Source organism: Charadrius vociferus, unplaced genomic scaffold (genome assembly GCF_000708025.1).
Source record: "Charadrius vociferus isolate BGI_N301 unplaced genomic scaffold, ASM70802v2 scaffold278, whole genome shotgun sequence".
Taxonomy (NCBI): domain Eukaryota; kingdom Metazoa; phylum Chordata; class Aves; order Charadriiformes; family Charadriidae; genus Charadrius; species Charadrius vociferus.
In genome coordinates, this window is record NW_009649705.1 from 3,086,513 (window position 1) to 3,102,427 (window position 15,915).

At 35.6% G+C, this 15,915-nt stretch overlaps 1 protein-coding gene across 1 annotated transcript in view; it reads right to left on the bottom strand.

Moving 5' to 3' along the window:
• Positions 1-15,915, bottom strand: part of PARP4 (poly (ADP-ribose) polymerase family, member 4) — a 54,684-nt gene that overhangs the window by 14,970 nt on the left and 23,799 nt on the right. Inside the window, exons 15-27 of the mRNA XM_009890652.1 lie at positions 14,853-14,984; positions 14,542-14,628; positions 13,914-14,078; positions 13,022-13,068; positions 10,684-10,765; positions 10,098-10,235; positions 8,218-8,413; positions 7,909-7,979; positions 6,191-6,378; positions 4,021-4,120; positions 2,572-2,742; positions 2,098-2,178; positions 157-237 (exon numbers count right to left, since the gene is read on the bottom strand). Of these exons, the coding sequence (XP_009888954.1) occupies positions 157-237; positions 2,098-2,178; positions 2,572-2,742; positions 4,021-4,120; positions 6,191-6,378; positions 7,909-7,979; positions 8,218-8,413; positions 10,098-10,235; positions 10,684-10,765; positions 13,022-13,068; positions 13,914-14,078; positions 14,542-14,628; positions 14,853-14,984 (1,539 nt within the window). The remainder of the gene's footprint in view (positions 1-156; positions 238-2,097; positions 2,179-2,571; positions 2,743-4,020; positions 4,121-6,190; positions 6,379-7,908; positions 7,980-8,217; positions 8,414-10,097; positions 10,236-10,683; positions 10,766-13,021; positions 13,069-13,913; positions 14,079-14,541; positions 14,629-14,852; positions 14,985-15,915) is intronic.

Genomic DNA, 15,915 nt, shown 5'->3' on the forward strand with positions numbered 1-15,915 from the left:
TTCTAATTGCTGGCTGGGGTTAAACCACAACATTACTATGTGGTGACTTTAACCTTAAAATGATATTAGAACAAAGCAAGAAAATCTTCTCTATCCCACTGAAATGTTTGCTATTTAGCATTTTAAATGTATACTTTTTATTTCAGATTATCAAACCTCATGTTCTGTTTCATTCTCATGAAGAATCCCATCTTCATAGTCATTAATGAAAGCTCTTGCTGCGAGTTTGTGCAGAACCTAGAAAGAAAACTAAACTGATTATAATAGTAGTAACTTTTTTTTTTTTTAATTCTTCCTTTCATTTATGAGGTTCAGCTTCAGGCAATTAGCATCCATATTTACACAGAATCCTATTCTCTAAGGAAGGATCAAGCTAATTTACCATTTGAAAAGCAATCACAACCTGCACCTAAGGTACATTTTTATTTCACTTAATTTCAGCAAACTCAAAAATACCCAGGTCTTCACTTGTGCACATTCTCTCTAGATTCAAGGGTGAGGAAAAAAAGCAGGCATGCAAACAAACAGAAAAACTCCACCAGGCAATTAATCCCAACTTGAAACAGCTAACTGAAACAGGTAGGAAGAATGCCTCTTCTGGACATACACATTTTTGTCCAGTGATTGTAAACAGAGCCAGACAACCACCTTGGATTTAACCAACAATATACACATAGGTGAAGTTAGGTAAATTAACCCTATCCATAAAAATACAGAATTTGGGGGAAAAGTGAAGTGAGTCTAGAGTGTTCAACTTTAAAAAAATCATTAGGTCTACCATAATCAAGTAATTTTTGACATGAGGGGCTGTACACAGAAAAGGGAAATACTGAACTGTATGAACCAGAAATTACTTTTTTGAACTAAACCAGTCTTTCATAGGAAAGAAAAACAATTTTGTTCTCTTCAATATGTTAGAGCTAACAAGGAGAGGGAGCTTTGTGGGGGCAATGTGGTAAAGTCCACCTGTATTCCAGTTCCAGTTGCCAAAACGTTCCCACTTGCTCATTTTTGGAAGAATGATAGATGCCAAAGAGAACCATTTCTGAAGAAAATCTATTAAGCAAATAGCTATTTTTTGAGCTAAGGTAAATTTGCAAAAGAAACAGGTAGGAATTCTCAGAGTTCATCTAAAGCATCAAGAATTAATAATTTTTTCTAATTTGACCCTGTTTTTTTATCATTTTGCCATTTCAGTCTACACCTTTCAAAACTTTTTTCTTTTTTTAGTGAACCTGGAATTTGTAGTACAGGTATTTTTCTAAAAGCAAAAATTCATTATGGCAAGCAAATACATTGCTTCTGCTTGCCTATTTTATTTACCTGTAGAAAGGCACATCCCTGGAAACCAACTGTCCCTATGGAAACACAACAACATGTCCATGGAAACTGACCCATGATAGTAACCTTCAAACTAGATTACACTAAATAGAGAACAATACAATTTCTATTTGAAAACAAATCATCTTCCCTTAGTGGGGAAGGGGTGACAGTCGTATCAGAATTATTACTGAAGGTTGACTATGCTTTTGATTTTTCAAGTGTAGACACCTCTTAGATTCAATAAATGGTTCTTTTTGGCTTGTTTCCTTTGTTGGCTGTGCTTTCCTCTGCATACAGACTCCTTACTTGATTGTTACTGGAGCAGAGGAAAGGCCAGTAACACTTTACAGTCTCTTTTTCCATACATTTCTGGAGATGATAGACTAGAGATGAGATGTTCCACATAGCAACAATTTACAACATGAGAGAATGCTGCAGCAGCTTCTTCACAGAGGTATCCTGAAGAACTGCCAACCCAAGGATAAAGCTAGAGCCCAAACAGGCTGCCAAAATAATAAGCAGCACTTTGTATTCTCAGAAGCCTAAGTTTTGTGTTAGAAAGCACAGTGAAAGGCGATACTTCCATGCAAAACAGTTTCCCTTTAAAAGTCTGAAAACTGAAGGTCTGTTTTAAAACATCAGAAGTAAAAATAAATGTGCAAGAACTGCTGAAAAAGGCATTTCAATTCCTTGAAAAGAGCATGAAGCAACACCAAGTTGTTTAAAGCAGCTTGTCTCACTATGGCATGTACAAACAATGTGGGCCAAACTCACTGTTCCTGTCGTCTTCTGTAGTTCAGTAGTTGACACCACGGTCTCCAGCTCTTCGTCATTTATTACTGCTCTTAAGGTGGCCTAAAAGGAAAAAAACAAAACTGTTTCCTTCTCTATCATGCTATGTTACCAGCACGCATGCATGCTGTTCTGTTTCCTGAATATAACTCAAATCTGTAAATCTTTGCATGTCTAGGTTTATAAATATTTCCGCTTACAAGGGGATAGTCACAAGTAAAGGAATCCCGTATTTAACAAAGCACAATGATAGGAACATTATATTAGTTAACTTTCTCTACTTTTTAGAGGGAAGACTAATAATAACAATTAAATAGTAAGTTAATTATATTTAGCAATGAAAAAGAAGCTAAGTGCATGCTGCATCGAGGATATATAATACAATATAATATTTCCTGTGTGATTGTTTTACATATGAATTTCTATCCAGTAGCGCATGTGCATTTCAGTCTGTACCTGAGTGCAGTGAGGGATGAATCCATAGACAAGGAGCCTCTCATCGTTAAATAACGACTGTATTTGAGCAGGAGCCTGCATTGGCTCTGGTGCACCTGTATTAAACTGTTGCCATTTAATAGAAACTGAACTGCATCCTGGAGACAACATTCTCGATATCTGGCTCTGTATCTGTGTAAAGAAGCAAAACCAATTAGCTCTGTTTGTTAGTAGGCTTTCAAAAGAAAACATAATCTCTCAATAGAAAATAACATTTCCCACATGAATGGAACTAATTTCTCTCTTTTTTTTTCCTAAACAACTAAAACAAGCCATGTATTATTACTGATAAAAATGAGTCTAATGTTTGGAGGTAATAAGGAGAATCATTCAGACATTATTGTACTGGCTTCTGGAATAATGAGACTTCTTTTAAGTAAAAACTTAAATTTGAGAGTCAAGTTTTTATCCATCAGGGCTGCCAAATAGGCTAGGGAATATAGCCTGCTACACTTAGCACCATCTCCTACATGTGAACTCTGAGATATGCGAACAGTTCTGCACATGTCCATGACCTGCTCTGGATAGTTCTGCATATATAACTCAAATAACAGCCGGAATAGCAAGAGGAGAAATCTATGCTTCCACCCATTCCCCCAGGCAAAAATGTGCCAGACACTAGCCTGGCTGCAGCACCTTCTCTACTGTCACTCTTCCAGGAGGGATCAGATTCAAGGTGTAGGATAGTGCTGTAGACACATAACTACAGAGGGAAACTAAAATGCAATGCACATTGGGTCCTAGATTGCCTGAAACTTCTAGATGCACCAACAGTCAAAAGTTACAGAATACAGTTGCTACAGGCATCATCACTATAGCAAGGACAATGTAGATGGACTGTGACCTCTAACAGAAGTAAAGCCATGTTTTTCCATTTAGGGACAATTATTTATATAGCTTGACATTTTTTAAACTTTTTCCAAGTAGGTGTTATTGCACTTACCAAGAAAGTACGTGAGCTCTCTCAAAATGAATAGAAAAAATATAGTAAGTCATGGCTTTCTTGTTTTCTTTTACATGTTCAGTGACCAATCTGAATGAGAAGGTAGGGCAACTACAGTGACAAATTCCCTCCCTGATCAGAGAACTGAGGGTTCTCTACAGCTTTCATATCCCTTCCTATAGCACATGTGTTCCTACTGAAAATACAGCACCTTTGTAATACTCAAACTAAATACTTCTCTTTCTCAGTTAGTATCAATCTATATTTAAAATACAAGAAGGCTTAACAAGCATCTCTCCTTCCACCTTCTATCAAATGTTTCTTAAACTGTTATTGAAATAGCAAAGCAGCATGATCCCATGAAAAGTAGTAATTCCCATTTTGAGATACTGAAGACATGCAGTATCAGATATTGATATATCAGACAATGATCACATAGTGCATATAGGCAAGATTTATAAATGTACCTTTGTCTCCCAGCTATACTTTGATTTCAGGTCAAAGTATTCAAATGCTCCCGCACCATACTGGGACAACGATCTCAGCATGTGTCGATTTGCTGTGGAACTAACAAAAAAAATCTTTATGTAATTATTGAATTAAATTGTTCATCTGATATTATTTCTAAATATTTTGTTTTTAATTAGTACTGCAAGCTTTCTGAATCTGAATTTTTTAAATTCTACCCCTGTTTCAGGGGAGAGACCAACTGAAAGCAACTAAGCCAACGAATACGTTGCTGTATTAGAGATTTCCTAACAACATTCGAGGATGGTACACATGGTACACAAATTTTTACAAGTAACAGTGCAGAGCTATGCAGAGAAATTAATTTAGGTTCAAACACCAGTAAGACTGCATCAAAATTATCTTTATCTTGAACTAATTAACCTCAATCTGAATTCCCTCAGCTAGGGAATGTTACTATTTGAACAATATGGATATGACCAATATGGTAACACTTACGCGTGATAGAACAGCAAACTCTGCTGACCAACAGTCTGACTACTGTGAAGCTATTTCATAGGTCTATACACAAATGAGAGATGAGACTTCTTTTGGACAAGAAACAGCACAGGATGTCAAATCTTTGTCGGAAAGACTCATTCCTCAACGGGACCATACCACTGCCTTACTGACCTAGTGAATCCTCACCAAAACCCCTAAAGGCAAAATTAAATAGTACAATGGTATCTATGCTAAAAACACATAACATCTTGGGTTTAAAGTTTACTGCTCTTCTAAAAGTCTTTTCATAGATTTTACTGCCTTGTACAACTCTGTAAAGTACAAATCTCACACTATTTAAAAATATATTTTTTTATTTACTTGCGGAGAATCACCACAGATAAAACAGATGTAGTATTCTCTACTAATTCAGCCTTCTAGAAAACACTCCCTTTGTCTACACAACAGTATGAACGAGAGTGAACTTCTCTTTTACACCTCCTCACCGTTATTACTTTACCAATGTATCTCATTAAATACAGATCCTGCCTACTGAAAGCATATCGTTGCACATTAGCACATTAATGTTAGTGGTACAGAGGAACCATTCAAAGCCACGCCCTCTCAGACCACCGGCACTGCCGTAATCCATCACCAGGCCTAGTTCCATAATATCAATAACCAATAATCAATGAATGTAAATATGCTGAACATGAAGATAACAGGAATGTAAATATATTGAAAATGGTGTCAGCATGCTGCTAACGGACGTCTGTTCTTTCATGTGTGTTGATACAAATTCTATTATAGTCATAACATGTGATTACTCTGGAAGAGCACTGGGATGTCTGGTACGTGGCCTGAAGGGTGTGTTGCCCAGTGCTGGGAGAGGGCCCACAGGCATGAGATATGGGAAATGTTGCAGGAGCTATGGTGAAGGTGTCATTCAAAAAAACAGTTCTGGAAGAATATGACCCTCACCACTGGTCTTTATTTTGATGTATCCTTGCCAACCTTCCCAGGACATGGTAAGAACCTAACACCTCCCTGCCCATTTCCCATTTCTGCCTCGAAACCTGAAGTACATAACTGCAGCCCAGTTGTTTTTTTTTTTAAAAAAGTTGTTTCAGTCATGTACATATCTTTCTAGTTTGTTGTTATTAAAAACAGTCAAACTACATTGCAATGAATTTCACTGAGGTTTTGCCTGTTCCTCTGATCCTTGAGAAGTCTAGTGCTTACTTTGTCTTTAAGTAATTACCTTACAAAACAAATTAAAATTAAATAATAAAATCATACAACTACTAATGTTGCATTGAAATTGCACTATTAAAATGAGACTATGCCAAAAGATAAAATGCAAAGTTTCAAAATATTAACTCTTGTATTTTCCAATTATATTCTTAAATAGTATAGTTGTTATAATAAAGAAAGATATGACTAGGTAAGACTATCTGGACATGAAATTAATGTTACTTTAGGCATCTTACCTTTGAAATTCCTTACATATTTTTCTATTCCATTATTAAATGTAGGCAAACATTTCTGCATTTAATCTAAACATACATATATATTTAAGACATTACACTCAGGCATCTGACAGTTCTCAGCTTATTAACCTCTCACTTCAAAGAAATTATCAGTGATTTTAAACAAATGCAATTGCAAGTTAACTAACTTCGTACTTACCCAACACCACATGTAAATAACCTTGTATGTTGGATATTATCTTTCAAAATCCGGAAGGTCACACTCTCATTCTGAATGTGTCCATCTGATATAAGAAGAATGTTCCGGTGTCCTTGAGAAGGAAATAGCAGGCTTAAGTAACGTAAGGTCTTCCATAAATCAGTGTTTCCCAGTGTTGCAGTAGCAGACTGAAAAGTAAAGTAGCAGAATTTTAGTTTGAATTTAATTTATTTTTTTCCTAAAATAACATACAATGTAAAATTTAATGTTTATTTCATTATACATGACTCCTGGTTTCCAAATACAAATAATTAATTCTTAAGTTTTATTTGTTCCTGTTCTTCTATAATTACTATTAAAGATAGAACTTAAGGTCCATCTAGTCCTGTATCTTCTCTGGCTGAGGCAAAAGGCACAGGAAAAGTAGATAAGAAAAATGGTAAATTCTACTCCTATATTGTTTTCAGAAATTTCAGTAATCAAGTCAGTGGTTTGGGGACCTCTTGAACTGCAGTTTTCATCCAGACTATTGCTTCTAAAAGCTATTTACAGCTCTTACTTCTAATTTGCCTAACCTACTTTCTGAATTGAATTACAGTTTAGCCTCTACATCAAGCGTGACAAGAAGTTCCACTATGTATTATGCATGAAAAGGACTGTTTGGTTTTTGTTTTAAATTTGCTGATTGATCATTTTGCTGGGTGTCCCGTGACGAGAAAGGTAAAGATGCAAAACAGTAAATAACCATCCCTATTCCCCCTTTCCTTTGTTTATCCTGGAAAAGAAATTACTCTGTAAGGATTCAACAGACACTAAAAAAAAAAGATCAGGACAAGTCCTCTCCTTGTACAGTAGGTCTCCCATATATCTGTCCACCTTTGTTTTCTGTCTCCCTGGCTCTTCAATTTGAGATGGGAGCGACCAGAAGCTTATTCAAGATGCCCTAGTAATACAGATTTATACAGCTACCTAAGCGTTTACCTTTCTGACTGCTGCTGAACACTGGGCTATCATTTAAAAATGATTACTCACAATGGCTCCAGTATCTCTTTTCTGGGTTAAACTCCAATATTGTACAGGTTTAGTTAGTGTTGTTTTCCCCTTTGTGTTACTCTGCATTGATCACTGTTTGCATCTTACCATCCCATTTTCAAGACATCCATTATATTAGTATCTTACGCATTGTACTAGCATCATGGAGCTTTAGTTACAGCTGAGAAGCCTACTTCTGGCACTAACAAGATATGGTGCTAACCAAAACCTGTTGTCCTAAATAGTCTACATCTGACCTTTTGGTGCTAAAAGCATTTCTCTTTTCACTGAAAGTCCTTTGGCCCAAGTGCTGCCTTTGCTTAGAAATTATAGATTTCCAGAAGGAAGTAAATAGTTTCCTCCCTTTCTGCTGTTAGTAGGCAATGAAAGGTATGAAACTCAAAAAGATAAATTTAGGGGGAAACACTGAAAAATGCCCTAACACTGATAGCTACTCAGCTTCAAAATACCAACTTAAGCAATCACTTAAAACTAAACTGGAATTAATATTCAAATGTGGCTGTACTTGTTACTGGGGAAAATAGACTTCAAATAGACTAAATTACAGAAAAATCTTAGAAGCTGGCCAGAAAAAAAGAGGAAAAGTTGCATAACAGAGTTTTGCAATGATTAGCATCCCATACGAAGAAGCATTCTTTACGATACAACTAAACTAATTTACTTACTGTAATAAATTTCTTCAGTGACGCCAAATCATTTACGATGTTCATTGATAAAGAAGAAAATTCTGTGAAATCTGTGAATAAAGATTGATATTAAGAGCATTAAAAAATGAAGCATATAGCAACAATATGGAAACACAAGTTTAAGTTTTATGACTGGAGTATCAGAGTAGCAGTATTCTGTACTGCTACACGTTCCTGGTTGCAGTTCAGTGTATTATGCTGGTTTGATAATAATGATGTACATAAAATTCAGCCATGACAGGAAGGTAAAAGATGGCGCTCAGGTAAAAAGGAAATAGAGAAACTCACTTGTGCCAAATTTGACTATGTTCACTCTTTGTCTGAAATAAAGTAGTTCCAAAACACGTAAAGCAATCTGCTTTGCTTGGTGTAGAGCTGAACCTGCCATAGAATTTGAGCAATCTAATAAAATAATAATTTCACTGGACAGGTGCTCTTCTTCAAAGGCTGTTTCAAACTCTGGTTGGAATACAAGCATGCAAGCCTATAGGGGGAGAAACAAAATCAGTGCAGTGGACAAATGCTATTTCATTTGAAATGTACCCAAACATCTTCATTTTTCTTATTATGGAATGAGCGCAGAATATAGCCATATTTCAAAGTTTTAACAAATATATGTCATTTACTCTTAATGCCTGAAAAGTGCAACTTTCCTGTCCTCTACCTATATCCCAGGTCTCACATGAAAAACTGAAAAAGGAATTTTGTGTTTTCGTGTTTTATCTGAATCACTCTTCTACAAACAGCACAGGATTGTCTTCTACAAGTTAAAAAAATACAAAAAAAATCACAGGTATAATTTTTTACAATTATCACTACCATCAGTTTGTAAGAAGTACTAGAATTTAAAAAATATGTAAACCAGACGTGCATACTGTCCTTGCTATAAACAGAGATGCTATAAAAAAAAAAAGGCTTTCAAAAGTGGAACAATGAAATGCTTGAAGGAGTGAAAGTGTTTCCAATAGAGAAGGAAAGATTTGCAGTTTGGAAACATAAACAGGAATCTCTCTCTTTCTTCTTTCCTCAGCGGAATAGCCGTGTTATTGCAGTCATCAGAGAGAAATCCCTAAACTAGTACATTTAAGCTAAGAAACTCTGATCAAAAGGAAGAAAAAAATAAAAGACATCATTGTTGGAAAGAAACCAATCTTATCTGTCATTTTACTTATTTTAATCAATTTCAACATTGGATTGACAGATAGGTAACACCAAGACTTTACATTTCATCTCTGCAGCGCTTTACCTTATTTAAGGCAAAAAATAAAAAGAAAAATTAGTGGAAAATAACTAAAAGTGACAGGGACTTCACAAAACCTGTGGGAGAATGAAACAGCTTGTAACAACCTGGAATCATGTATTTTAAGTTTTAAATGTATTTCTCAGGCAAGGAGTTACTATTGGTGAAGGTAAAAGAGGTTGAACTGATCCCTCCTTTCCTACCTAACCTTTTATTAATGTTTTCCAGTGATGGTAATGAGCTCTTCTGTGACACAGCCACAGCTGGATTCTGTTTCTGGGTGATCCAGAGTGCTAGAAGTGCTAGCTATGTTTTTTTCACTTATTAGTGAAAAAGAAAAGATTCAAAAGCATTTGACTGCATCAGGAATAACTACAACAGAATGCAAAATCTATAGGAAGGCCAGATGCCTTAAAATAAAACACTGACAGATTCTATAAATATTTGTGTGTAAGATGCAAACACAGCCCTACAAATTTAACGGTTTAAAATTTTACTTATTTTTAATCAGTATAGTGATTGCATGCCTCTGAAGCTACTTAGTTCCAGTCTCAGCCATGACTTATTTGTCCACTTCCACTGCTGCAAATGCAAGATCTGTATCAAACACTGTAGTCACATTTCTATGAAATATAAACAGAGGCACAACAGCTAGAAAAAAGTCTTTTAACAGAAATGATTCGACACTGTATTGAAACAATTACTCTCTTACAACGCAAGGGATAAAGCAAAAGCAGTAAGACTTTATGCAACTGAAAAGATAACTAATTTCTGAAGAATACTCAGTTTAATAAAACAGATCAAACTGGTTACTGTCCATGGTGTGAAATTTTTCTTCATCTTTTACCAGGTAAAACTAAACCGTTCCTGTTTATTACGTTTTAGCATATTCAGTATTACTTCATGAACAGCACACGCTATTCAGTACCTCACTCATTTTCTTGGGATGCTTCTCTACCCACATTCGAGGTAGGTAGACCTGAGAAATCCAGATATCTAGAACAAAGCCACTAACATCCAAGGAGCTGTTCTCCACAGTCTTAATTACAGCCTTGCAGTCTGTTTTCTACAAAAGGAGAAAAATAGGCATTTAGATATTTATTTAATAACAATACCGTGAATGTTATTTACTTTGTGAGAATATGGAATGATGACAGCAGGGATCAATAGGGGGGGATCAATAGGGGGGGACGACAATAGGGGCAGTCCCAAAACTTTTTTCCAAAAAGGTTATAGGAAGTCTACAAGGCACAGTCTCTATTTACATACTACATTCTTTAAAATATCATTCTCCTTCCTGAATGTATTTTTAAATAAGATGACAACCAAAACAGAAAGGCTTCAAGCACAACAGAAATTTTCATCCGAGAGAAACAGAGGACCAAGCTGTTTGCAGCATGAAGTGTGCACACAGCCAAATAGATGTGGCACAAATTTTCTAGGATAAGAGTTCCATTTTAAATACACAGCAGAACTGCCACGACAGAGACATAGTTACAGTGAAATTAATTTACCTTTATTTTAAGTTCATGTGTCCAACTATGTATGCGTTCAATAATAGATGGCATCTCAATAGACATATCCACAGAAAATGCACTAAATAAAGAGAAAAGAAAAAAACACCTGAATGGCACTCCAGGGAAGATGATGTTTAATCTGCGTACCATAACATCGCCATGAGAAGGAGGTATGTTTCCTGGCCTTTTTAACTCTTTGGATAGAAGTGGAGAATACTGAACTAGTTAGACAAGTTTCTGTCCCTAGGATACCCAAAGAATAGCCATGTTGATTTGCTATGGTTATTCAAAGCTTAAAAGGTTAGAAGGGATCTAGAAGGGATCATCACTTGACATGATCTCCTGTACGCATTGCATAACATTTTAGCCAATTATCTCGTCATTTAACCTAATGTTTTATTTTCTAAAGCAAAGCCTTCATAACAGACAGTCAAACTGGATTTCAGAGAAGGCAAGTTTGTTATTTTCCCTGGCTAACTGTTCCAAACCTCACTGCTAAAACCATGTCTTTTTTTCTTATTCAGCTCTAATTTCCAGTGTTTGCTTCTTAATTTATTTCTGTAACGACATTAAAAAGCAATTTGATAGGTGCAATCATACAATGCAAGGTACATAAAAGACACAAGATACCATACAATGTCACAGAATCACCTCCCAGTCTGGAGACAGAGGTCAATATATGTGGCCTTGGGGCTGGGTTTTCTTTGCTGTTGTTGTTGGGTTTTGTGTTTTCTTTATGTTTTGGTTTGCTTTTTACTTTTTTAAGGTCTACAGATTGACATTTTGCCAATTTCAGTCAGTCTTGCCTGACAAAGTAAAATAATCTTCTCTCTTTGCTACTTCTTGGCGTGCATATTTTGGGACTGTATTAGCCATTTTTGCCACAATTATCACAACAAGTGTTCATTCCAGGTTGTTGACTTACTGGGTGAGTAATAAACCCTGGGTTATTGGTAGTCACTGTATTTCAGTATATAATCTCCCAAGATGTAGATGTATAGGGCTGCAATTATTTAATCTATATGTAGCCTTGCATTTGTCAGTCTTACAGCATTTTTATTACACGGGCCCATTTTAATAAATATTCTTAACTATTCTGAGTCCTAACCTCAATTATTATTAATGTACCATGAATCTGTGTATCCTCTGCATATCGTATGAGCAATTATTTTCTATTTACAGCCACATCTCCATTGTCCTTAAAATGCTTGTGGATAAAGCATGCAATGCATGTGCACAGCCCCAAAGTATTTGGAGAGAGAACCAGCCTGCAGCCAGAAAAACCTATTATGTTATTGATATAATATTAATAAGTTTGCAGCTAAATTGGATGTCTTTGTGCTGCTCCCTCTAGAACCTGAAGCTGGAAAGTGTGAAATAGATACTTGATCTCCATCCTTGCAGAATAACTATTCTTAAGTGTTTCCCAATTTTTATTCATATTGTCTAGTTGAATTTTCCCTTAACATTAAAAATTAAATTGTATTATCATTTTAAATCCCTTTTCTACAACTGGATGTGTAGTGTCTGAACTTGTTAATTTATTCCTGATATATGGCAGAAAGAGCATCAAATTTTTAGCTGATTAATACAACATTTCTACTAACCAGTAGTAAATGTACTGAATAAAGGCAAGTTAATAACAGGAAACCCTATTTCAAGATTAAATATAACTTTAGAAAATTGTAACAGATTTGGATTTGTGCCTGCTTTGCAGACAGAACAGAGAAGAAACTAGGACACGCTCATGAAAAGCACTTTTCATGGTTTTTAATATGGAAATATGAAGAGCATTAAGTTTTGACACATTTACTGCTACTACTACCTTCATTGCTTGTTATTCAGGTTGAGAATGTCCCTATGCAGAAATGTTACTGAGAATAAAATTATAATACTCAGTTTCCAAGAAGTCTTACTTTACCAGCAACATCAAAATTTCAGATAATTGTAATTTTTTATTTAAAATGCAAATGCAAAGAAAGGCTAAAATATAAAGTGCAGTGATATTGACCAAAAAATGAAGATCATAGTCTCATTAAGTTTTCTGACTCAGGAATTCATATAGAATCCTTAATAACAGAAATGTTTCTGAAACAAAAGGAAGTATTTCGTGAAGAAATAGAGTGTAATAATTAAAAGTTGTTGCCCTATGATATTACCTATCTAAGAATAGCAACAGATTAGAGTGAAAGGTGAAATTAAACTAGTTTCTTGATAATGCAGCTTACCATCAAATATTCCATATAAATAGAAAAACATTACATTTAAGTGTTTTAACTTAATTATTTAAGATATTGAAAAAATAAGGCAGATAATACTAATGAAAGCAACTTACTTTTTCTGTGGTTTTACTTGTTTAACACAAACCTTTTTTACTGTATCCTACAAAGAAAAAAAATTTTTTTACTTGCACAATATTTGTATGTCATTCCTGACAATTTATCACCCTGGAGCTCCTTTCTTTTATTATATCACTAAGTTGGGATTGCATGGAACCCTCTATACTTCGTTTAATCATGTAGCTTTGTAATCTGAGCATCACAGCAGATAAAATTCAGATGAACGTGTGCATGTTTCTCTCCCAAGGACACAGTGAACTTCAGAACTCAGCATAATATAGGTCTGAACAGAACGCACAATTGTTGAACAGTCAAACATATGATACAGCTATACGATCTCACAGGGACTAAGACCACAAAGACCATGCCTGGCTCTTTGCTAGCATTTAAAAACAGAGATGACCTCTCCTCCCACCTGGAGAATTCAGGAGCCATCATGGGCAGCATCCAAAGAAATGGATGGGCAACCTTGTCCCTGAAGCAGAGAAGGATAATAGCAGAGTGTTCAGCAGACACTCAGCTGCTGTTTCGTGATGGAGATAACAGAATGTCTTTGCAAGCCAAAGGAGAAACAGCAGCACAGAAACAGCAGGTAACCCAAAATACAAGATCTAACATGTGCCAACTCAAGTCAGCTTTCTAAGCCCTGCAGGAGCAGATACATCCCTAGAGATAGTTGGAAGCTTTCTATCAGTCACAGCATTCCTATGTTTGTGTTCATGTTGCTTTATGACAAGAATGGTTATAAACAATTATCTTCTAACAAAAGAGAAGAAATTAAAACAATCATAAACTTACTGAAGACTCTTGTGTAACTACAATCCCTTGGGCACAGAACTTTTGCTTCAAAACAAGAAGATGCTGGTTTAAGATTGCATTTTAACAAACCTGCGTGTTTTCATTTAATGCTTTGTCCTGTTGGCATGGTGACACAGAAGCAGGCAGATGAAAGGTGATACAACCATGCTGAAAACTCAGTTCAGTGATATAGGTGATTTTGATCACAACTGTAGAATTTGGAGGTAAGTTTCCAACACTTATTACAAAAACGTCCTAAAAAAAACCCCAACAAAAAACACAAACTAGCTTTAATGACATCATTAAAGCTTATGTTTTCCAAAACAATAATTTAATTGACACTGAAACCAAATGCTAACACAGAAACTACTATTTGGTTTTGGTGAAGCATAAGAAAAAATGGGACTATGATATGAAATGTCAAACTTTCCATAATTCTTTAATTTCTGGCAAAAACTGATCAATAGTAGCTAAGTCAGTCAATCTTTTACAAAAAAAAAAAAAAAAGGAATCCACCTGAGACATAGCCGTTTTATGTAAGCCATAGCACATATTTAAAGAAACAATAGTTGTTTTTAAAAATTATCAAATGTATGGCCCAAATAAGATCCAAATAGTAAAAATGAGTTTCCCCCAAAAGACATGATTCAGCAACAAATCTGTAATTGAACAACTGCAAAATTTTCAAGTAGGTACTAAACCGCGATATTCAACATACCGGTGCATCTTGGTCCATTAGATAAGCTCCATCACCCTGACTGATAGCTTTCCGATATTCCCTATGTGCTTGCTTCTTTTCTTTAACCTATGAAAGATTGCTACAAAATAAGTCATTTCATCTCTATAGACAGAAAACTTAACCAATATTCTCTTAAATGACACGACTACCTTGAAATCCAGTCAAGTAGTAACAACAAAGGACATGAGAGAAACCAAAATTAGTGTTGCACATCTTCATTACTAATTAAATACTTTCAGATCCTCAGATTGAAGGAACTACCTCAAAGGCAAAGTACAATAACATTTTACCTCTCCAATGACGTGTTTTCCATTGATAAAAGCTTCAAATCCACAAACAGCAGCTTTATCATCCAAAGGAAAGACGTATTTAGCTTCAATTGGTTCACTGTTTTGATTGGTGTAGGTCTGAAACATTACTACCTGAAATGAATATTTTTTGTGTAACTGTAATGTTAAAATGTGACTCAAACATCAAGACTTTAAGTGTAACAGCATAACTGCTTTGCACCACAAAACATCAATAGGCATACCACAACGGGAACTTCTATTTGCACCTTAGAAATGAAGGTATAACATTCACCAGTGCTTGACAAATAGGTATCTCCAGAAATGCACAAGGAGCTGTAGAACTTTCAATCTCTAAATCATCACTCGAATCTCTTCCAGAAAAAGTGTAAACCATGACCTTCTAAAGGTTATCTGACACACTGGCAGAGCTGAAGCTGCCAAGCTATTGCCTGCAAAAGAAGTCACCACCGCAATAATAGTTTCAAGCCAGTAAGGACTAAACAAGTCCTTAGTAAGGGCTAAACACTATTTTTACGATATACTAAAAGGAACGATTGGAAAAGCCTATGTTACTGATGTACGTATAGTATCCATCTTCCAATGACAGAATTTCTGTCTCTGAGGTGGCAGATTGCATCTGACTTTCTTCTCACATCTGCTCTTCTGTTTACTTCCCATGTGTCATAACAAAACTCCAGCAATTCCTCATTCACCTTTGCTGCCATTCTTACTGTCCCTTGCCAACTGATCATTTCTGGTTTATGCTCTGTACCTCAACCTTACAGACTGTTTTCTGCTTTGATGGACTGGGTCATAGAACAGATGCCACTGGATAGTAATTCATTCCATAGGAAACCAGACAAAACCCAAACCAAAACAAAATAAAAAACAAACAAAAAAAATCCCAACAATCCCTCATGAGAACAGTTTTTCAAAGGAATCAAACTGATCAGACAACAGTTGTGAGTGTCCGAATAGTTTAAGCACAGACTCGTTTGCAGACAATTCTTTCAAACCATTTTCTCTCCTGTTTTCCCCTCCTTTTTTTTTTTATAAGGCTTTA